The 23,839-nt window shown below is 37.9% G+C and overlaps 1 protein-coding gene and 1 non-coding gene across 2 annotated transcripts in view; one reads left to right on the top strand and one right to left on the bottom strand.

Moving 5' to 3' along the window:
- SLC30A7 (solute carrier family 30 member 7) overlaps positions 1-21,298 on the top strand; it is a 117,176-nt gene extending 95,878 nt beyond the window's left edge. Inside the window, exons 10-11 of the mRNA XM_055404029.2 lie at positions 3,779-3,928; positions 14,466-21,298. Coding sequence (XP_055260004.1) covers positions 3,779-3,928; positions 14,466-14,513 — 198 coding nt within the window. The 3' untranslated portion in view covers positions 14,514-21,298. The remainder of the gene's footprint in view (positions 1-3,778; positions 3,929-14,465) is intronic.
- On the bottom strand, positions 1,927-2,029 carry LOC129541853 (U6 spliceosomal RNA). Its single transcript, XR_008682911.1, has one exon. It is a non-coding gene; the product is annotated as a U6 spliceosomal RNA (small nuclear RNA).
- Positions 21,299-23,839: the final 2,541 nt, after the last annotated feature.

Consider the following 23,839-nt stretch of genomic DNA (forward strand, 5'->3'; position numbering starts at 1 on the left):
GCATCACCGACTCTGTGGACATGAGTTTGAGTGAACTCCGGGAGTTGGTGATGGACAGGGAGGCCTGGCGTGCTGTGATTCATGGGGTCGCGGAGAGTCGGACACGACTGAGCGACTGAACTGAACTGAATGCCAATTTCTGTAAGAGTCATTCCTTAACTAATGCTTTAGAATACCTGCAAGAATGTACTTGTGCTGCTGTTTCCATGGAGGTAGAAGAAATCTCCTCAGTCAGCGTGTTGTTTCACTAGCATTGGTGTTTCACTACACCATTCGTGGGAGGAGGCAATGGCACCCCACTCCAGTGCTCTTGCCTGGAAAATCCCATGGACGGAGGAGCCTGGTAGGCTGTAGTCCATGGGGTTGCGGAGAGTCGGACACGACTGAGCGACTTCACTTTCACTTTTCACTTTCATGCATTGGAGAAGGAAATGACAACCCACTCCTGTGTTCTTGCCTGGAGAATCCCAGGGACGGGGGAGCCTGGTGGACTGCCGTTTATGGGATCGCACAGAGTCGGACACAACTGAAGCGACTTAGCAGCAGCAGCACACCATTCGTCAGGATGCTCTTTAGAAAAATGTACAGGATATCAACTTCAAACTGCTCTGTCATCAGAGTCCTGAAAGAGGAAGAGAAAGTCCACCTTGCCCTGTTTCCCCAGTAAAAACAGTTGTTTTTTTTTAACGGGCACAGTGGGTATTGTCTCAATTTCCCAGGAGTCTTGGAGCTCATAGAAGGTAATCCTGTATGCATCAGATTCTGATAAAAATAAATATTTTGATAAAAAGTTCAACCTTTTCTTAGTTAGCATCCCAAATAGATTACTTAAGAATCAGAGAATCTCAGAATTTGAAAAGATCTTATTATTCACTTGGTCCAGACTTCTGTCTGTTGCAAGAATCTCCTCTGCAACATTTAGTTAGTCATCCAGCTTCTTGACCATTTCCAGGAACTAGTGGCTAATCTCTTCACAGAGTAACCTCTTTCTCTTTTAAGTTGATCTAATTGTGATTCATGGAGTCGCAAAGAGTCAGATGCGACTGAGTGACTGAACTGAACTGAACTGAGTTATTATAAAGATCTTTTTACATTGAGCCTCTTTTAACTTCTGAGTTCTGATCTTAGTTCATCTCTTCCAGATCTACTATCTACAGAGATACTGAACAATAGCAGTAGTTTGGGCATCTTTGTAAAGATTTTCCTGATCTTCAATGGAATACATCTAATGTTTTTTTCCTTAAGTGTTTTCTATACATTTTTGGTAGATAGCTTTTAGTAAGTTAAAGAAGTGTCCTTCTAAGCATAAACAGGGGTTGAATTTTATTAAGTAATTGCAATTCATTAAAATGATTGTGTGATTTTTCTCCTTTGCTTCTTTAATTGAAGAATAACAGTAATAGAATTTCTGATGTTTATTGTTTCCCTCTTGGGATAAACCTAACTTAGTCATGATACGTTATTTTTTTTAATATACTGTTGGATTTAGCTTACTTAATTCATAAGAGAATTCAGCTTATATGTTACTGTCTTTATCTGGTTGGGGATCAAGATTATTTTTACTTATATGAGGTAGTGCCTCTTTTTTATTTTCTGGCAAAACAAAGAGATTAAGTTACTTGAAAGTTTTCCCTCTGGGACTCGGCAGGGCTGGGGGACTTTATGAAAGAGAACTTTTATTACCTTTTCAGTTTTTAATGGTCCTTTCATATTTTCTGTTTTGTTTTTTTTTATGGGATTTTCTGAAATAATTTCCCAAAATTTATTCATTTTTGTCTAGTTTTTTAGAATTTATTTTTTGTTGGTTTTCTGATTTTATTATTTATTTTTTTCCAGCTTTAGTGAGGTAAAATTGATAAATTAAAATTATATAAAGTGTACAATTTGATGTTTTGATATTCATGTACATTGTGAAATGACCACCACAAAAATAGGGAACACTTCACAAATCTGCATGTCATTCTTGCACAAGGGCCAAGTTAATCTTCTCTGTATCATTCTAATTTTAATATATGTGCTGCCAAAGCAAATACCAAAATTGAGTGTTTATTCATTTTATATATACATAATATACTGTTTACTGAGCACTTACTTGCAGGCCAGGCTTAGATGCTTATAGTTTTAGGTGTTCAGGATACAAACATGAAACTCAAAAATAAATCCCTGCTTTTATTGAGCTTGAGTTCTGTCATAGTAGACAGGCAATAAACAATATAAATAACATAAGTAATGTGGCGTGTGTCGTTAGCTGCTGAAAAGTAAAACAAAGCAGAGAAATGTAAAAATGAAAGCGTTGTTTTAGCTAGGATAACAGTAGAAAGGCTTCCTGAGAAGTTGGCGTTTGAGTAAAGGCCCACATAAAGTAGACTAGTCATTATTGTGGAAGAAAGGACACTCCAGGCAGAGGGAATAGCAAATACCCTGAGACAGGAGTGTTTCAGACTCTTCAGACAGTGGTGAGAATGCTGCTGTAGCTGGGTAAGAGGATGCAAGGGGAGAAGGAAGAGGAGATGATGTAAATGTAAATAATAAGCGCTGCATCACATGGGTCCATGTGAGTTATTGTGGAAGCATTGGTTTTGGTTCAGAGTAAGATGGGATTCTACTGAGGATTTTGAGCAGAATGAAATCATCTGACTTAAAGCAACAGAGTCTCACTTGGGCTCCTATTTCGAGACTAGATGAAGAGGTGCAAGGCTAGCAATAGGGAGACTGCTTAATCAAACTGGAGTGGCTTTAACTGGACTGATGGCAGTAGAGATGGTGAGAAGTATTAGGATTCTACTTGGTTGTAATATATTGTATACTCATATGTTGATACATTCATATCTTAGAGTATTCCCTTTATGGTTTTTTAAATTTGTTATTGGTAGTTGTTTTCCTTTTTCATTTAGTACTTTGTTTAATTACATATTTATTTTATTTTTTAAGCTCCATCAGTTTGTCTTGTCACTGGTTCTCAACCTCAGGGTGAGGAACACTTAAGGAGCCATTGGAAAGACTTAGAGCCACCCCTCCCGTTTTTGGTTGTCACATGAGTTGGGGAAGTGTATATGTTGGCATTTAGTTCCCTGGGTCCTGGGATTGTAGTTTCTGACAGTTGTACACAGTGAAGACTCATCCTGTCTAAAATATGCCCCCACTGTGTATAAAACACTGACTCTCTAGCTCATTGATTTTTTTTCAAAGAAGTAGTGTTTTGACATTGAGAATTCCATCATTTCCACATTTCTGCTTCCCATCCTTTATTTCTTTCCTTTTTATTTCTTAAGTTGACCTTGTTGTTCTTTTCCTAATTTCTTAGCTCATTTGTATTTATGTTTATCCTCTGATCGATGTATGGTTGACTCTTGAACAACTCAGGTTTGAACTGCACGTTCTACTTATACATGGAATTTTTTTTTTTTTCAGTAGTAAGTACCACAGTACTACATGATCCATGGTTGGTTGCATCCTCAGATTTTTGACTGAGAGGCAGGCTGGTGTCCCTTCCCCTGCACTGTTCTCCAGTCAGCTGTATTTGAAAATGTAAATTTCCCCTAGGCACTCTCTCACCTATACCCTACAAATTTTGATATGTGTTCATTTATATTTCCTGAACACCTGTCATAGTACCAGCACATAGTGAGTATTCAATAGGTATCTGTTAATCAGTTCGAACCCACTCCACCAGCCCACGTTTTTCCTTAGAGGATAGAATCCTCCTGTGTTGTGTAATGATTTAAGTTGCATCTACTTATATTTGATTTCATGTTAATATCTGCTCTTCATATTTTAGGTGCAGCAGTTGCAAGGAGTTTACAGTTTACAAGAACAGCATTTCTGGACCTTATGTTCTGATGTTTATGTTGGGACCTTGAAATTAGTAGTAGCACCTGATGCTGATGCCAGGTGGATTTTAAGCCAAACGCATAACATTTTTACTCAGGTATGATATTTTTACTCACCTCTTTTAAGGGTCTAGGAATTTATTGTATCTACTAGTTTTAAAAATACTTACTATTTAACATATTAAAAAAAATATATATATATATATTCTACACTGTGAGGTACATATAAAAGATTTTTTCAGTCACAGAGTCAAATTTGGGAGGTCCTTGCTTTAGTGAATACTCTTAATGAAGACAGTCCTGTTTATTCATCATTGAGCTGATTTGAGTTCCTTTATGAAAAAGTGGATTCTCCCTTACTGTATACTCCTTATAAGACATGTTAAATGCTGTTTGAAGCTAGGAATTCTAAGATAGTATTTGGAATAAGAATAATGCCTGGTCAGTCGCTTTAACTTAAAGCAAACTCTCTTTTAACATTTTTGTCGATAGCAAAGCCTCTGCTCCTTCTTTGTGATTTAATGACTTAAGATGCTCTTGAGTTTTTCTTAATTCTGTATATGGAATCATGAATTAGTCAGTTCATGGCTGCAACCAAATTATATCAGGTAATGTTTAAGCCATCATGAGTTGACATAGTGACTGATAAACTAAAAGTGATTACTAGGTTATTCTGAACCTACTGGGAAAATAAGAACATCATGTCAAGAATATCTGAGGAGAGAGAGACCACAGATTTTTTTTTGGATGGGGGGGTCTCGTTTGCTGGAAATATTTGGCAGAAAATGTAGATGTTGACACTGCTGCCAAATTTATCTAACACATAAATCTAATGTGGAAACTGATTCCATGCCATAAAAATCTGTGCTTAAAAACTGACCCAAGCCTCCTGATGTGATGCAGTGGGAAGTATACATGACCTGTGTGGTACTCTTGCCAGAAACGGTTAATGTAAATCCAGTCACTAGTAAACAACCAGACAAACCCAGCTTGTGGCCTGTCACCCTGGATTCTTAAAAAGTGTCATGAAAGGAATAAAAGGAATGATAGGGGCTTTTTCTAAATTAGAGGAGACTTCACAATTAAATGCAGTGTGTGGTGCCTGATTGGACCTTAAACTGGGGAGAAACATCACAAAGGAAACTTCTGGGTAATCAGGTAATTGAAATATGGATACATAATAATTCACATAATTGTGTAGGTGTTAAACTTCTTGGGTATGATATGGTATTGTGGCTATAGAAGAACACTCCTGTTCTTAGGAGATACATGCCAAAGGCTTTAATGGCAGAGCGTCAGGATGTCTGACTTTCCAATGCTTCAGCAAAAGTGAAAAAGATTACAAATAAATACACATACAGAAAAAAAAGCAAATATGGCAAAATGTTCGTGATTGGTTTATATAAGTGATGGGTAGATAGATATTTATTGTGCTAGTCTTTTGTCTTTAAGTCTTTTCAAAATAAAAAGTTAAAAAATAAAACTTCAGTGGCTCCTCCTTACCACCAGGATAAAGCCCAAACTTTCTAACATGACCCAATTAACTTTTCAAGCCTTTCTCCTGCTATAATTCACTGCCAGGTACTTCATACTCCAGCCCCACTAGACTACCTACTTATCTGTATGAGACAAAAATCCTCAGTTCAGTTCAGTTCAGTCGCTCAGTCGTGTCCGACTCTCCGCGACCCCATGAATCACAGCACGCCAGGCCTCCCTGTCCATCACCAACTCCCGGAGTACACTCAAACTCATGTCCACAGAGTCGGTGATGCCATCCAGCCATCTCATTCTCCGTCGTCCCCTTCTCCTCCCGCCCCCAACCCTTCCCAGCATCAGAGTCTTTTCCAGTGAGTCAACTCGTCTCATGAGGTGGCCAAAGTATTGGAGTTTCAGCTTTAGCATCAGTCCCTCCAATGAACATCCAGGATTGATCTCCTTTAGAATGGACTGGTTGGATCTCCTTGCAGTATAAGGGACTCTCAAGAGTCTTCTCCAACACCACAGTTCAAAAGCATCGATTCTTCGGCCATCAGCTTTCTTCACAGTCCAACTCTCACATCCATACATGACCACGGGAAAAACCATAGCCTTGACTAGACGGACCTTGGTCGGCAAAGTAATGTCTCTGCTTTTTACTATACTATCAAGGTTGGTCATAACTTTCCTTCCAAGGAGCAAGCGTCTTTTAATTTCATGGCTGCAATCAGCATCTGCAGTGATTTTGGAGCCCAAAAAAACAAAGTCTGACACTGTTTCCACTGTTTTTCCATCTATTTCCCATGAAGTGATGGGACCAGATGCCATGATCTTTGTTTTCTGAATGTTGAGCTTCAAGCCAACCTTTTCACTCTCCTCTTTCACTTTCATCAAGAGGCTTTTGAGTTCCTCTTCACTTTCTGCCATAAGGGTAGTGTCATCTGCATATCTAAGGTTATTGATATTTCTCCCAGCAATCTTGATTCCAGCTTGTGCTTCTTCCAGCCCAGCGTTCCTCATGATGTACTCTGCATATAAGTTAAATAAGCAAGGTGACAATATACAACCTTGACGTACACCTTTTCCTATTTGGAACCAGTCTGTTGTTCCATGACCGGTTCTAACTGTTGCTTCCTGACCTGCATACAGGTTTCTCAAGAGGCAGGTCAGGTGGTCTGGGATTCCCATCTCTTTCAGAATGTTCCACAGTTTATTGTGATCCACACAGTCAAAGGCTTTGGCATAGTCAATGAAGCAGAAATAGATGTTTTTCTGAAACTCTCTTGCTTTCTCCTACTCTAATGTAAAGGTCCAATTCAATTGTTACTTTCTCTCTAAAGCCTTAAAGACCCTTCTAAGCCTCATATACAAATAAGAGAAAGAGAGAGAGAGACAGATGGACAGTTTAAATTCAGGACCTTAGTATAAATCAAATGATCTCTCTTGTCTAATAAAAGAGAGATGCATGGTTATGTTCCTTTGGAATAATTAATGAAATGGTCTTATAACGTAGGCAACAGCAAGACTTACTCTACTGCAAAACAGTATACTAGTACCGTTTATTTATCCCAGACTTTTAAGAACCAAGTCTTTTCTTAGCAGATGCTGTAAGAAATCTGTGGTATTACAAGTTTCATAATGCAGCATGTAAAAACCTTCACAGTAAGTCAGAATCCTTCTCACACCTCCTCCCTTTTTCAGAGGCAAAAAGAGCATGGCCAGCCTTCAGTAGCCTTCAACAACCTTGCTTTCCACTACCATTTCTAGATCATGATTCTTTCCTTCAGTCTATCGATTTTCTCCTAGTTATACCATGTCCTTCCACCCTCACAGCATGAGCATCTGTCCAGCTCTAGAATACCTCATGCTGTCTTAAAACTTTGGCACTTAAGTCACAGTTCTCCCTCTGAGAAAGGAGTGCGATTTATAGGTTTAGAAATGCACAAATAGTGGTGTCTGTGCTAAGAACTGCTGAAGTTGTAATTGAAGTATGTGGAGGGAGGTTCTTCTGGTAACCGTAGAAATCTTGGCTTTGCTTTGAAAATGGCTGAAATTGAAAGTTTACTCAGCTGCTTCTTTGGTTGTGGAAGCTGTGTTTGGGTTTTGAAAATTTTCAGCTCTAAAACATATTTAAGCCTTTTTACCAGCTAAGGTCAAACCAACTTGATTTCATTCCTTGCAGAGACCAGGGACTGTCTTAGGCTTGCAGTGAAAATGGTTCAACACATTTTTCCCAGTGGTGAGAGTGAAGTCACCGTACTCATAACTTTCATTCCACACATTTAATGATTGTAAGTTGATGTGTGATAGTTATTTTGGTTCTGAAATATGTGAAATTGAAGGGTTTTTTAAAAAATTATTTTCCTTTTCTGCTTATGCCCTCATCACGCATATTCATTATGCTATGAGTATATCCTAGGGCTTGCAGTAACATTTTCAATTCGTGAATTGAAATTTAAGATTTTTTACATTTTTAAAAAATTTAAATTATATCTTAATCATAGATTTTACTTACCAAAAGTAATAAAATTTACTTCATTTTTTAAAAATTTATTTATTTTAGTTGGAGGCTAATTACTTTGCAATATACTAGTGGTTTTTGCCATACATTGACATGAATCAGCCATGGGTGTACATGTGTTCCCTATCCTGAACCCGCCTCCCACTTCCCTCCCCATCTCTCTGGGTCATCCCAGTGCACCAGCCCTGAGCACCCTGTCTCATGCATCGAACCTGGACTGGTGATCTGTTTCATATATGATAATATACATGTTTCAATGCTATTGTCTCAGATCATCCCACCCTCGCCTTCTCCTACAGAGTCCAAAAGAAAAAAATTACACTAATGCTTTAAGTACTTTTCTTGTAGAAAGACTTTAAATACTGGTGGCCTTAGTTCCAAAAGATCAAAAGAAGAATTTTCTTAATACTTGGTGCTTCTATGATATTTTAAAGTATTTTTGTTAGAGCTGATCTTAAATTGATTAAAAAAAATTTTTTTTAAGTTGTTCTTGTTAAAATTTGTATGGAGATAACTTTGAGGTTAACATTAAATTTGAGAACTATAGCTTTTTGTTTTGTTTATAAATCTATAAACTTTGTGACTCTTTTGGAACTGTGTTAAGCATGTCTTTTTATTCTCATTTTCCATCGTTATCACTTAATCATGAATGGTTAAGGAAGCTGGGTTGCTGTCACGAATGTAGACTAATACAAGTGAATTGGTAGAAGTCTCTTCAGTAATGTTTCTTTGGGATTATTAGTTAAGTGATAATCCAGTTTTAAACTACAGGGTTTTTTTTGACATTGGAAAAGTCCATTCTCCTCACTGCATGCATTAACTTTTAAAAAATGATGTATCTTTTGGGAATTGATGAAGTAGAAAACATTATTTACATTTAGTATTTGAGCAGGATGTGGACGTGGGAAACTGGATGAGGAAGGCAGTTTATCATTTTATGTTTCTTGTTTTGAACTGGCTGATATCATCTGTTAATTTTTAGACACACTTTTGTTTAGAAATAATGTTAGAAGAAAAATCTAGAATATGCTTGGGTTCATAACCCTCCTCAGCTCCATAAAGCAGAAAAGACAGTTTAACTTAATACATGTTATTTAGTCTTCAGTAGAACTTCTGTCTTGATATCGTCCATGTTTTCTTCTCTTCTGGCCTGTTTCTGCCTGTTAAGTCCTAACTCCTCAGCTTCCTGCTTCAGCCTTCTTTGCTCTAGTCTCTAGGCTCAAAATAGAAGTTAACACTGATACCCCGAAGGAACCTGAGCCTCCTCACTAGCCCAGTTGAGAGTTCCCCAAGATTCAGAACCTCCCACCTCCACCACTCTTCTGCATGCATAATGCCTCCAGTGTTTCTGACAGCAGACATCACCCCTCCTTGTTGTGTCTCCTGGGAGGTGAGAGGAGAAGGAGGGAAAGCTATCCAGCTTTCCAGGTGGCGAGTTGTTTTTCCACCCTTTCCTGTTTGTGGGGGGTTTTAATCTTTTGTAAGTATTGGTTGTTTTTCATTAATCCACAAGGTTTAAGTGCTCATTTGTTGATGGTGGTGGAAATAACAACAGCATCAGCAGCTAGCCTTACTGAGAGCCCTCCACATGCCAAACACTGTGATGGGTACCAAATGTATTAGTCTTTCCTTACAAGACAGGTGGGATATTAGCCCCAGTTTATAGAAAAAGGAGCCCAGACCCACGTTATTGTTCATGACTTGTAATTTCATCATATTCAGTCACTATTTCATGAATTCTGAGACGATTCTGTTTTCACATGAAAGACCAAGGCAGTTTTTCAAAAATTCATTTTTATGGGATAAAGATTAATATAATACATTCAGTCAAAAACTAAAGTAGAAAGTTTCTGTAGTTTCTGAGAATTGGTTCAGTTCAGTTCAGTCACTCAGTCGTGTCCGACTCTTTGCGATCCCATGAATCACAGCACACCAGGCCTCCCTGTCCATCACCAACTCCCGGAGTTTATCCAAACTCATTTCTATCGAGTCGGTGATGCCATCCAGCCATCTCATCCTCTCTTGTCCCCTTCTCCTGCCCCCAATCCCTCCCAACATCAGAGTCTTTTCCAGTGAGTCAACTCTTCACATGAAGTGGCCAAAGTATTGGAGCTTCAGCTTCAGCATTAGCCCTTCCAATGAACACCCAGGACTGATCTCCTTTAGGATGGACTGGTTGGATCTCTTTGCAGTCCAAGGGAATCTCAAGAGTCTTCTCCAACACCACAGTTCAAAAGCATTGGTTCTTCAAAAGCATCAGTGAGAATTGGTAGAGAAGTACAAACTATCAGTAATTTTCTATAGCCATATTCTTGTTTATTTTTCTAAATTTTTGTTGCTGAGTTATTTTCCTTTCCACAGCAATGAATATTTATGGCAAATATTCTAAGTCTATGACATCAGGTTAACAGTTATTTTCTTAGAAGCATAGGTGTTAAAAATAACTGTCTTTCCCACTTAAAAAAGTTTTAACTGATTTTTTTATGGTTTGTACATGATTCTCAGGATATAAGGTACAAGTATTCTATGTTTTTCACTTTTTTGAAGGACGACCCTCAGCAGGCCTCTGATTGCTAGCGTCATCCCAATAGTAGAATATTTAAGGGAACTGAGCACCGTTTTGATCTCCTAGAGTATTTGTCATGAGAATAAACTGTATAGGAAACCTAGTTTGCGTTCAGAAAGTAGGTGACATACTATAGAAGTTTTTGAAAATTTCACTTTTTCTCTCTACTTTGAAGGAAATTGAGAAAGGAAAATGGGAACCTGGAAGACTTAAAACTGTGCCCATCCAGCCAGATGGATGAAACACATCACATTTTCTGTTAGACAGAGCTTTTGTATGAAGCAGTGGGCCCTCGGGAAAAATACCAGCTTGAGTAATTAACTCATGATTATGCAAAGATAAATTTTCCTAGCCTCTTTGTTTTTCTCCCTTTTTTTTTTTTTATTGCCTTGGGCTACCTCATTTCTTCCTACCTTCGTCACTGTATTTGGGCTGGGATTTAGGAAAGTGGCAGAGATAATAATGGGAGACCAACTTATTTTGTCCATTTAGCTTTCATTAACAAGTTTGTTGAAAAGAAATAGATGGCAAAAACAGTGGTAACAGTGTCAGACTTTATTTTTTTGGGCTCCAAAGTCACTGCAGATGGTGACTGCAGCCATGAAATTAAAAGACGCTTGCTCCTTGGAAGGAAAGTTATGACCAACCTTGATAGTATATTGAAAAGCAGAGACATTACTTTGCCAACAAAGGTCCGTCTAGTGAAGGCTATGGTTTTTTCAGTGGTCATGTATGGATGTGAGAGTTGGACTGTGAAGAAAGCTGATCGCCGAAGAATTGATGCTTTTGAACTGTGGTGTTGGAGAAGACTCTTGAGAGTCCCTTGTACTGCAAGGAGATCCAACCAGTCCATTCTAAGGGAGATCAATCCTGGGTGTTCATTGGAAGAACTGATGCTAAAGCTGAAACTGCAATACTTTGGCCACCTCATGCAACGAGTTGACTCACTGGAAAAGACTCTGATGCTGGGAAAGGTTGGGGGCGGGAGGAGAAGGGGAAGACCGAGAATGAGATGGCTGGATGGCATCACCGACTCTGTGGACATGAGTTTGAGTGAACTCCGGGAGTTGGTGATGGACAGGGAGGCCTGGCGTGCTGTGATTCATGGGGTCGCGGAGAGTCGGACACGACTGAGCGACTGAATTGAACTGAACTGAACTGAAAAGAAATTAAGCCAGTTTATTTGGGCAATAAAGAGTTGGACACGACTTGACCACTGAACAACAACTTGAGGTTAGATATACAAGAAATTTGCAAGTATAGTTATTTTGGGACCCATCTGGGTTGAGTAAATCAAATATAATCAATCATAATTTGTTTTTTATAGCATGTAAAATCTTTCTCATATGTTCACACATGATCCTTACAATAGTGCCTGTTACGTAACAAGGGTTTATTAAATGTCAAATACTGGATGAATACACAACAGTTTTGTGAGATAGGTAGGACTGATATTTATCCACAATTCTAAAATTAGAAAAACTGAGATTCTGTTTCAGTTTTTAGCTTAAAATCATAAGATATTAAGTTCTATCTTTTTTCTCCCACAGACCTCAAGGAGTGCATGCTATTAAATGCATTTTCAGAGAACAGTAACTTTACCACAGCAAGGATTTTTTTTTTACTTCTTAATGAGACAAAAAAGCTAACGTTTTCTGTGCTGGAAAGGCACTGGGGTCTTATTGGGCTTTTTATTTCATTAGAGCAGCTCCTGCCTCTTTGGGCATTCATAGTATTGGGCCAGAGCTCTCCAAAACTTGAATGCTAGGGGGAAAGAAATCCATGCTAGAAGCAATGCTTTGAGGAGCCCAGAAATTCCTATGAAAAGGTAGCATTATTATTTTATCCCCCACTCTGGATTTTCCGTTCTTCTAAATGTTCTAATTTACTTTTCATTCTGTTACTGATAAAGTGCTTATTGTAACTGATTGTATGCTTTAATGTTTTTCAAGTTGTTTATTGAAAGAAGGAAATTAGTAGAATTTTACTTTATCCAACAAATGTTTGTTAATCACTTACTGTGTGGTGGGGACTACTTGAGGTTCTGGGAGTCAGCAGTGAAAAAATAGACAATCTTTTTATTTCAGAGAGAGTCCATTGTCAATGGAGAGTGACAATAAACAGTATCACAGCAAAGAAGTTTTATGATATAATAGAAAGTGATAAGTGTTATAGATAGGGAGAGCAGAGTAGGGAGACCAGAGGTGCTGAGGCATTTACCATTTCTTGCACTAAGCTTTGTTTTTTTTTTTCTTCATGAATGGATAGATATATGGATAGATGATATCTATCTCATCATCTCATCTGACATACTATATATACTTGATTATTTATCATCTCCCCTCCTTCTTAGTTCCCAATAGCTTATAAACTCCATGAGCACAAGGTATTTTGTACCTGTTTTGTTGGCTATTGTATTCCCAGCAGACAGAACAGTACCAGCAATCTAAGAGATGCATAAAACGTATTTGTTGGATGAATGAATTGACTGCATTTGATATAGGGTGGTCAGGGTAAGCCTCACTGACATCTGAGTAGAGATGTGACAAGAGAGGGAATATGCCACGTGGCAGTCTTGAGGACCACTGTTCCAGGCAGAAGGGCCAGCTGTGGCTGGAACAGAGTGACCAAAGGGAGAGTACAAAGTCAAACGAGAGGCAGTCAGGGACCAGATCGTGGGAGGGCTCTAAAGGCCACTGTAAGGACTCAGACCTAAGGACTAAGGGAGATTAAACTGTTGTTGGGTTTGAGTGATAGAGTGACAGCACCATAGTTGCTCTGCTGGAAACAGACCAAAGGAGTGCAAAGGCCTTTACTAGATCACAGGCTGTTACAAAATACAGGTAAGAGATGATAGTGACTCAGGCCAGGGGATAGCAGTGGAGGTGCCATAAAGTGATCAGACTCTGGATTTGCATTATTTTGGAGGTGAGGCAAACAGGTTTTGCTAATAATGGGTTGGGAGTGAGAGAAAGACAGGCAGTTGCAACATTGAGGGAGGAATTGAGCCGGAGAAGATACCTCATCAGCTGATTTGAGGGGAGGAGATAGTGATCAGCTTAGCTGTGTTTCAGTGCTTTCAGACATTCATAAGTAGAACTGTCAAGTAGATGGTAGGTAGGTTTCAGCCTACAAAAAGAGTGAGAATGTAGACAGTACTGAAAGTCTGAATATTGGGTAAGACCATCTAGGGGGAAGTATCAAAAAAGAAGGGATCTGAGGATTGAGTCTTTGGGTATTTGAGTGTTTAGTGTTCAAAGACAGGAGGTAGAACCCCCAAAGGAGACTGAGAAAGACTGATAAGTGAGGTAAAAGGGCAACCAGTGAGTATTCTGTGGAAGCTGAGAGTGGGAAAAGTGTCAGCAGGAGGAACTGATCTCCTGTGTCCTTGCTGCTAGACTAGTTACTAAGATGAGGACTGAGAATTGAGACTGGTCGGAGCAATTTAGGGGAAGTGGTTGGGAGCAAAAGTGGTTGAAACAGGTTCAAGAGAGAAGAGAGTAAAGGAAGTGTAGATAGCAAATATAGAAAAATTGATACAGAAGAGATGGGAGCAATTTTGGGAGCAGTGTCCTTGAATAGCACGTTTATATCCAAAATTGAAGGGAGGAGTTGGAGAGTAAAGGAATCAATAACTAATAGATGGTTTTACTTATTTCAGTGTTTGCAAATCATTTATCATAGGAAGATTTAGATGGCATTGACTTCTGATTTTAATAGCCAACTCATCAATCACTGTGGTGTTCTCTCTAGGAGAATAGGTAGATGGGTAACCTCATTTTTCCAAAATTCACTTGGGCAAGGCATGTAATTAGTACCACAGCTTTCTTTTGTTGAGCTATATGGAGAATCTTTTTGTTTGTTTTCATAACTTATTAACATACTTGTTTCTAAAATAAAATTATTGGCACTTTATGATGAAAAATGGAGAATTCTTTCCCAAAGACAGAAGAGAAAAATAATTCTTCCCTTTCTCAGAAAGAAAGAAAACTAATTTTTCCTACTACTTTTTAGAAATATATAGTCTGTTATAGTTTGTTTAATTTTCTCTCTTTTTTTTTTAACTTTTCAGGCTGGAGTGAGACAGCTTTATGTACAGATTGACTTTGCGGCCATGTAATGAGTGAAAAGAAACTATGCTTTTTGGGGGGACCTAATTTTTCTGGTACTGTACAATCCTAAATATTGTACCTAGCTTTCTAAAAAGAGAAATCGTCACTACAACTCCCCAGCGCCAAGTAGACCAGGCAGAGTCCACCGTTTGTGCTCTGCTGGGAGTTTACAACTAAGGGGTCAGAAGTAAGAGGATCTCTCTGGACTTCTGGTCTTGTCTTTGTGCTCTTCTCACCAAACCATTTTGATTTCTGAGGTTTCTAGTTTTGTTCCAGGGTATTGTTTTCTCGGTATTGTTGTTTCTTTTTTTTTTTTCATTTCAAATGCCCTCACGCCCACCCTTCATCCTAGCCAGTAAGAAATTCAGACTGTGGGTCTCTAATCATCTGGAATGTCTTCACTGAAGCTGCTGGAAACCACTGCTTTCATTCCCACAAAACCAGTGTTATTTTAAAAAAGAAAAAAAAAATAAGAAATGGAAATCTGTTTTATATGTAATGTCACAGTTGTTGACGTTTTTCAGTATAATCATATGTTTGTGAAATTGTTTGTACCTTGCAAACTTATGAACCAAACCATATTGGGTTTTCAAAGTGCCTTTGTATCAGAAAATGTATTTGCCAGCATAGTAATGTTCCATCAAAGGTCATGTATATGTTTTTTTTTTCTTAAATAGGTATTCTGTACAAAAGAAGACTCTTGTTAGTAACATATACAGATGTCTTTTTGTGTACTTCAAGCATAGGTTTAGATACAGAAAAATTTGCCTTTTATTGCTCTCTCATCAAAAAATAAAAGGTGTTATTTTGCTTTTTAAATCAAATTTGGTTATTATATTAAATTATTTTGTGGACTGTGTTTTCAAAACTTTGCAGATGCTTCTGTTATACAGACAGGTGTTTTGACTTAAGACATCTGCTAAATTTCAAATTTCTATAAAGCTACTGTGTCTATGATAAACTTGCCTGTATCTCTTTGCTATTTTTAAAGATTCTCTTAATGAAAGGGAAAAGCATGTAGAGTGAAAGCAGAAAAGGTTGTGACAATGTTATTTTGCTTTTTCGTTCTTCAAATGCCAAGTCCTATAATTTGTTTTCCTATGCAAGCATTGCAAAAATACAATTGCTTTCAGGAATCCTAAAGCGGCATTTTATTGAGTGAAGTATTGAAGGTATGGAGTAAATGTGGTAATATAGAACTCCTAACACAAGTATCTTGGAAGTTCATAATAAGTTGATTTCTAGGTTCCTGTTTATTTGAAAAATAAAATTGCAATTTGAGATAAGTGCTTGAACACTCTACTTAAATATTTTCTGTGTTTTATGAAGAAATTGATCTGCATAGATATTTTCCCATTGTACTTCATTTTCTCATAATGTACATTCCCTTTTAACTGAAAGGGAAAAATTTTAAAAAAATTTTGGGGGGGAACCCTGCAGGATGGAAATGAATGTTTAGAATGAAGATAAGTAATAAGCACTTTTTGACTGATGTGGCAGAAATCACTGTTGGTTTTGTCTTAAGTTTCAGAGTACCTGTTGCCCTATTTCTGACCTACAATTTATGAAATATACTGTAAACTACAGACTACTTTCTTCATGCTTTTCTAAATCACTGCAGATTGCCATGAACTATTGATAGTCTTTTTCTGCAGATTATATGTATTTTCAAAGTATTTTTACATACTGCCAGGCAGTTCTGAAGCTAAAAATTCCTGTCATCAGAATGCTTTTAACTGAAACAATTGTTAAGATGTTTCAAGAGGGAAATATAAAAGGAAATGTCCTGAATATGGTACTACTTTTTCACTGTAAGTATAAGTAGTCACTTGGAAGTTTGCATCCACTGCCAAGCCTGAGATATTCTGTAGGTTTTGGCATATTGTGGAAAGTGACAGGTCTGCATGAAGGCAGGGACTTTGATGTGTGCCTTTAAAAACTAAATATGTGAAACTGTACTGATACGTCGCATACAGAGGTAATATTTACATTGGCCTGTAAAATTTACCAGGGCACACTGAAGATCCATTTCTGCCTTTCACTGAGTCCTCCATTCCAAGTGAAATTTTCTGTCAAAATATGCATCACTTTAACTTTTACACTCTCAGTACACAAGTGCATGAGTGTGGTTTTTTAGGACATTTGACCAAGATGAAACTCTGATTTGCACCTGTTATAAGAGATCTCCAATTCAAAACATTTAGCAGGTTGGCATTAACATTTATGATTTAATTAAATGTTCTTAAGCCTGTGTGTACAACAGGAAAACAAATTTTTTTCTCACTCTTAGGAAATACTTTTGTCTTCTCAGTGTTCTTGGCACAGATGTATTGCTAAAGTAGATAATTTCACTGACAAATACTACTTGATTATTCTTATAAAATACATTTAGAATGTCCCTATTGGGGATTCTAATGTTGGGCTAATTTTGAGGGAAAAAATGAGATAAAATTTTCCTAATATTTTAAGAACCAAAATATACTCTGGAGAACAAATTTGTATTGCTCAGGGAATGTTTACCTTGCCAAGTAAACTTCCCTAAATAGAAATATATATACCTAGACTAGTTTTGTGTTTTTACATCTAAGAATATATTCATCGAGATGAAGGGCTTAACCTATTCACAGCTCCTTTATTTTGCTGGCTCCTTGTGCGCTTTGTTGAATGACAGTATCTAGTTTATCTGTAGCTCAGCGTTCCTCATACTTACCCACAGCCTCTTCTGCAGAGACATGAGGAAGTGGAAGCAGATGTAACTGGCATTTCCCGTATACCTGGAATGCTCCAGCATTCTTCAAAGCCTGTTTGTATACACCAGTAGCCAAAATACTGTGACTTTTGTGCACCTTTGTTAAAAGCCAAATCACTGACTCCAGATGCAGTTGATCAGAGTTCTATTTTTTAACCTCCTACAGAATAATCAATTTAATAGATATTATTAATAAGGTAGCATCCTCTTACATAATTCTGGGGCTTAAGAATGAAAATAATTCATCGCTGAACATAGAATTTTAGAATTTTACATCCAAGGAGGCTGTCCATAGCAGCAGTCTCGTTCTACCTCTCATTTTACAGATGAGAAAACTGAAGCCCAGAAATGCTGTCATTTGCTCAAGGTCACAGAGATAATTATAGTGGCAAAGTCAAGACCAGAATCCAGGTTTTCTGACTCCAAGTCAAGAGTTCTTTCTACTCTTCTGTGCTGTGTCTCCAGTGTAATAATATTTGCCTTTATGTAAATGTGATGAAGAAGCATTTTTAAATAAAAGACATATGACCTCCATTTTTGGTACATTAAGGCACTTTATAAATGGAGTTTTACTGTCTTATTTTTCATAGCTAATTATGAGGCTTAGAATATTATTTCCATAGTATTCTTTATGAAAGATATAATTAATTTTTTACTCTTTTTTACTTTTCTACTCTTGTGTAACCAGTTCCTGATTTTTTTTTTTGATAGTGACACCTCTGTATCGTATACTTTTAACTTGTGAGTAAATTTTTCTGTTTATTGCCCAAGACTAAATCCAATTTAAGCCCTGCTTAGTTTATTTTATGTTCTGTGAATTGATACTTTTTAGAAACCAGGCTAATTCACAGGTCATATAATTTCATTCTTATTACTTTAAGTGTTCAGTCACTGGAGGGATCTTGAATTCTTAACATTATTCCCAGAGCCACACAAAATTGGGCATTAAATGTTGAATAGAACAAAACAAAAATTTTAACAGGGTAGAATTTTGAAGTCTTATAGAGAATCCCAAATGCTAAATTGAAACTTTCAACTTTTCATTAAAAGCATTACCTTGAGAAAGTTAAACTTTGTTTTTCTTTTTGTCACTGTCTTCAAAACAAATTATTTTCCAATTCACAAGAACTTTGGCAAAAAAAAAAGGAAATGATTTTATTCTTCGAAGAACATTCAATAAAAGTTTTATTCAGAGAAGACTGTTTGAAGACATGATCCCCCAAAAGTCTTCATGATCTAGATCTCTACCACAGAATCAAGACAATGAAAAATTCTATATCAAAAAGTATTTGCAGATAGTATAGTTTTATTTACTATAAATCAGTGTGTCTTTGATGAGGGTGTCTTTGGTTTATGTTTAACCATTTCCTAACTATAAATTATACAGAAAGAACACCCTTTTATTAAGTATTTATATATCAGGCTGTTTGTATGGCTTTTTCCATGTTATCACATGTAAAATCCTTATATTTTCATTAAAAAAAAAAGAATGTTGCATGATTTTGATTGATAGATCTTCAAATGCATTTTATCTTCTGATTCTCCTAATATGCTTATGAGGAAGAAATTCATAACTCCATTTTACAGATGAGGAAGCTGTTTTGAGAGAATGTAAATGAACTGACTGGAGAATGGCCAGTAGCAGAGCCCTGATTCTAGATCAAGTACTTTTTGGTGACAACTATATGTCACTCTATCGGAGAAGGCAATGGCAAGCCACTCCAGTACTATTGCCTAGAAAATCCCATGGATGGAGGAGCCTGGTAGGCTGCAGTCCGTGGGGTCGCTAAGGGTCGGACACGACTGAGCGACTTCACTTTCACTTTTCACTTTCCACTTCCACACATTGGAGAAGGAAATGGCAACCCACTCCAGTGTTCTTGCCTGGAGAATCCCAGGGACGGGGGAGCCTGGTGGGCTTCCGTCTATGGGGTCACACAGAGTCGGACACGACTGAAGTGACTTAGCAGCAGCAGCATAGTGATTTAAATATCCAGGAAGTTATATCAGACTTAAATACACTCTTCTATAAAATTATGACTTCCCAGGTGGCTCAGTGGTAAAAATTCCACCTGGCAAGCAGTAGATGCAGGTTTGATCCCTGGGTTGGGAAATTCCCTGGGGAAGGAAATGGCAACCCACTCCAGCATTTTTGCCTGGGAAATCGCATGGACAGAGGAGCCTGGTGGGCTACAGTCCACAGGGCCGCAAAGTGTTTGACATGACTGAGCGACTAAGCACAGCACATAATGTTTGTTTAGACTCATTCCTTCTTTGGATCCTCTCCTACGCTTATTACCTTTTCCATTTAACTTAAACTCTGCAGGCTAAAATGAACAATCAGAGGTCCTTTAAGCACTTTTAAGACCATTTTTTTGAAAATTGTAAAATGTTTTCTTGACACAGAGTTAACTGCTTAAAAGGGACTGACTCAAGTGTCAGCGCCAGTGTGAGTGACGAGAAACACCTCCTGGCCAAGAGACATTAAATTAATTGGTAGGAAGTTGTCTTCTAAGTACAGGTGATTTTGTACTGCAGGAGAGGGATGTGTACAATTTGACTTACATTACATTTTATAGACTTAATAGCTCTTCGAAAGGAAATATATTTCATAATTAGTATTAATCTATGCTTAAACTTAATATTTAACTGTGAACTCTTCCCACGGCTTTGAAAATTTTAATATTTGTAACTTTGATCATGGTGGAAAGTCTGTAAAAAAAGAATGTCTTTGTCTCATACATCCTGTTATCACCAAATTTAGCATGAATTTACACTTACATGCACAGTAAATGTTTGGTTAACCAGTGAGCAACTATTGTAGTCAGCAGTGGATACACAAGTAAGGTAAAACCAGTAATTTACTGTTTATTACAGAAGACATCTTAGCTTTTCTTTGGCATTTTTGCACAGATAAGTGACTTTATATTCACTATGGCGGTTTTATTTTTTTAAAGTCACCCTGTAAGCTACTACTTCATTGTAATACAGGAACAGTGGGAATACAGAGATGTTTTCCATTTTGCAAGCTGTGTTAGGACAGCAATTTGCTAGAACTGGGACAGTGGAACTGGGATCACCTGAGTTTTTATATTTTGTGTATTTTGAATGAGAAACCACAGTCTCTCTTTTTATAGGAAATTGCTATATTCCTTTTATCCAGTACTTTAAGGGCCTGTGTATAACATTCTATTTCATTTATCCCAGATGCATTTTCATCCAAAATTCTTTCAAAGGTCTATCTTCAAAGTGCTTCTATAAAAGCAACACTACATGTATTCATTAAGTGATTTAAATATTCCTAAGGTAGTTTATATCTTCTCTTTTTCCCCTCTAAATACTAAATTTTAGTAGAGCTTCTATTTCTTATTTTCTGTCTGTTTTCATTACTGCTGCCAATGTAAAACTTCTCTTTCACTGGCAAAAAAAAAATCTTTGTTTTGAATGTTAGTATTTGAATTTTATGTATCATATTGTAAATTAGACTCATTATTCTGTTTTGAACTAGACATACCCTGTCAAGAGCTTGTCATGTAGTCTTATCGCTTTCCCTAACAGCAACAAATTTAGTGATATATCTGTCCAAGTGATATTTTGCCCCAACATTTGTGAGTCTGATCAACAAACAGAATGACTCTTCTGTATCAGAAATACTGTGAATGAAAAGCTGCCAAATCCCTTCTTGGTATATTTTAAATACCCCTACAACACTTTACCTCCCTGTCTTTAATGGTTTAAACATATCACCAAGTTTGATTTGGGTTTGATACCTTTGGTGAAGAGTACACCATCAAAACATTTCTAAGTAAACATTTGAGCACAAGGCTAGGTTGGAATGTCAAAGACTATATTGTAATTTGGTTTGAATATACTAGAGTGAGCAATTATGATTTGCCTAAGAACAACATAACAAATTCCAAATGTGTATTTCACTTTTTTCTACTTGAAGACATTCATGTATTTTGTTTAAACTCAGATGTATTTAAAAAGAATAATAAATGATTGTTATCAAAATTCTTCCAATAAAATTTCTGTTAAAAAGTCTACCTGAATTGTCTGTTTGTTTGATGAAGCTCCAATACTTTGGCCACCTGATGTGGAGTTGACTCATTGGAGAAGACCCTGCTGCTGGGAAAGATTGAGGGCAGGAGGAGAAGGGGATAGCAGGATGAGATGGTTGCATGGCATCACCAACTCAACAGACATGAGTCTGTGCAAACTCTGAGAGATGGAGGACATCGAAGCCTGGTGTGCTGCAGTCCAAGAGGTTGCTCAGAGTAGGACACAACTGAGTGACTGAACAACAACAACCTGAATTGTCTATCAGTTTGATGAACTGAAAAGACCACGTGAATTTAAATTACTGGAGCAGATTCTGGAAGACTTACGGAATGTAAGGAAAGAATGAGTCTCAGGGCCCAGGAGCAGCAAAACTGATCAGGAGAGAGGAGATAGTAGGAGACTTGGAAATGTCTTGACAGTGAAGATCCTCACTGTAAATCCTCCTACTCATGATTTCAACTCATAAACGAATCTCAAAGTGTCTCCAGATATTTAACCTCAAATTATTTTCTCACCCTGTTCTCTATCAACAGCTCACAGGAAATGAAGACCAAAAACATCTGACCATTATCCTTCCGAATTATTTCCTCTAATCAGAAGAAATTCTTTTTTAAAATAACTTCTTCACAAAACCCCAGATCCCACTCATCCCATCTTCTCAAACATACTCTTTATCAAAACAGTCTCTTCCTTACCATCAATCTGTGCTACACAATGAGGGCTTTATCCTCTGTGTGTTGTCAAGTATCTCATGTGTGTCTACATGCACTTCTTCTGCTTGCTCTCTAACCATTTCTGTAGCGCTTAGTAGTATGGCTTCACTCCCCCCTAGTTTGTTCAGTTCAGTTCAGAAGCTCAGTTGTGTCCGACTCTCCGCGACCCCATGAATCACAGCACCCCAGGCCTCCCTGTCCATCACCAACTCCTGGAGTTCACTCAAACTCATGTCCATCGAGTCAGTGGTGCCATCCAGCCATCTCATTCTCTGTCGTCCCCTTCTCCTCCCGCCCCCAATCCTTCCCAGCATCAGTCTTTTCCAGTGAGTCAACTCGTCGCAAGAGGTGGCCAGAGTACTGGAGTTTCAGCTTTAGCATCAGTCCTTCCAATGAACACCCAGGACTGATCCCCTTTAGAAGGCACTGGTTGGATCTCCTTGCAGTCCAACGGACTCTCAGGAGTCTTCTCCAGCACCACAGTTCCAAAGCATCAATTCTTCTGCACTCAGCTTTCTTTGCAGTCCAACTCTCACTTCCATACATGACCAATGGAAAAACCATAGCCTTGACTAGAAGGACATTTGTTGGCAAAGTAATGTCTCTGCTTTTTAATATGCTATCCAGTTTGGTCATAATGTTCCTTCCAAGGAGTAAGCGTTTTTTAATTTCATGGCTGCAGTCAGCATCTGCAGTCATTTTGGAGCCCCCAAAAATAAAGTCTGACACTGTTTACACTGTTTCCCCACTTATTTCCCATGAAGTGATGGGACCAGATGCCATGATCTTAGTTTTCTGAATGTTGAGCTTCAAGCCAACTTTTTCACTCTCCTTTTTCACTTTCATCAAGAGGCTTTTTAGTACCTCTACACTTTCTGCTATAAGGGTGGTGTCACCTGCATATCTGAGGTTATTGATATTTCTCCTGGCAATCTTGATTCCAGCTTGTGCTTCTTCCAGCCCAGCGTTCCTCAAGATGCACTCTGCATATAAGTTAAATAAGCAGGATGACAATATACAGCCTTGATGTACTCCTTTTTCTATTTGGAACCAGTCTGTTGTTCCATGTCCAGTTCTAACTGTTGCTTCTTGACCTGAACACAGATTTCTCAAGAGGCAGGTCAGGTGGTCTGGTATTCCCATCTCTTTCAGAATTTTTCACAGTTTATTGTGATCCACATAGTCAAAGGCTTTGGCATAGTCAATAAAGCAGAAATAGATGTTTTTCTGGAACACTCTTGCTTTCTCCATGATCCAGTGGATGTTGGCAATTTGATCTTTGGTTCCTCTGCCTTTTCTAAAACCTGCTTGAACATCTGGAAGTTCACGGTTCACGTATTGCTGAAGCCTGGCTTGGAGAATTTTAAGCATGACTTTCAAGTGTGTGAGATGAGTGCAATTGTGCGGTAGTTTGAGCATTCTTTGGGATTGGAATGAAGACTGACCTTTTCTAGTCCTGTGGCCACTGCTGAGTTTGCCAAATTTGCTGGCATATTGAGTGCAGCACTTTCACAGCATCATCTTTCAGGATTTTAAATAGCTCAACTGGAATCCATCACCTCCACTAGCTTTGTTCGTAGTGATGCTTTCTAAGGCCCACTTGACTTCACATTCCAAGATGTCTGGCTCTAGGTGAGTGATCACACCATCGTGATTATCTGGGTCATGTGAAGATCTTTTTTGTACAGTTCTTCTGCTTTTAGGTCCATACCATTTCTGTCCTTTATCGAGCCCATCTTTGCATGAAATGTTCCCTTGGTATCTCTAATTTTCTTGAAGAGATCTCTAGTCTTTCCTGTTCTGTTGTTTT

Source organism: Moschus berezovskii, chromosome 4 (genome assembly GCF_049115385.1).
Source record: "Moschus berezovskii isolate FMDL1 chromosome 4, NW_MosBer_1.0, whole genome shotgun sequence".
Lineage (NCBI taxonomy): Eukaryota > Metazoa > Chordata > Mammalia > Artiodactyla > Moschidae > Moschus > Moschus berezovskii.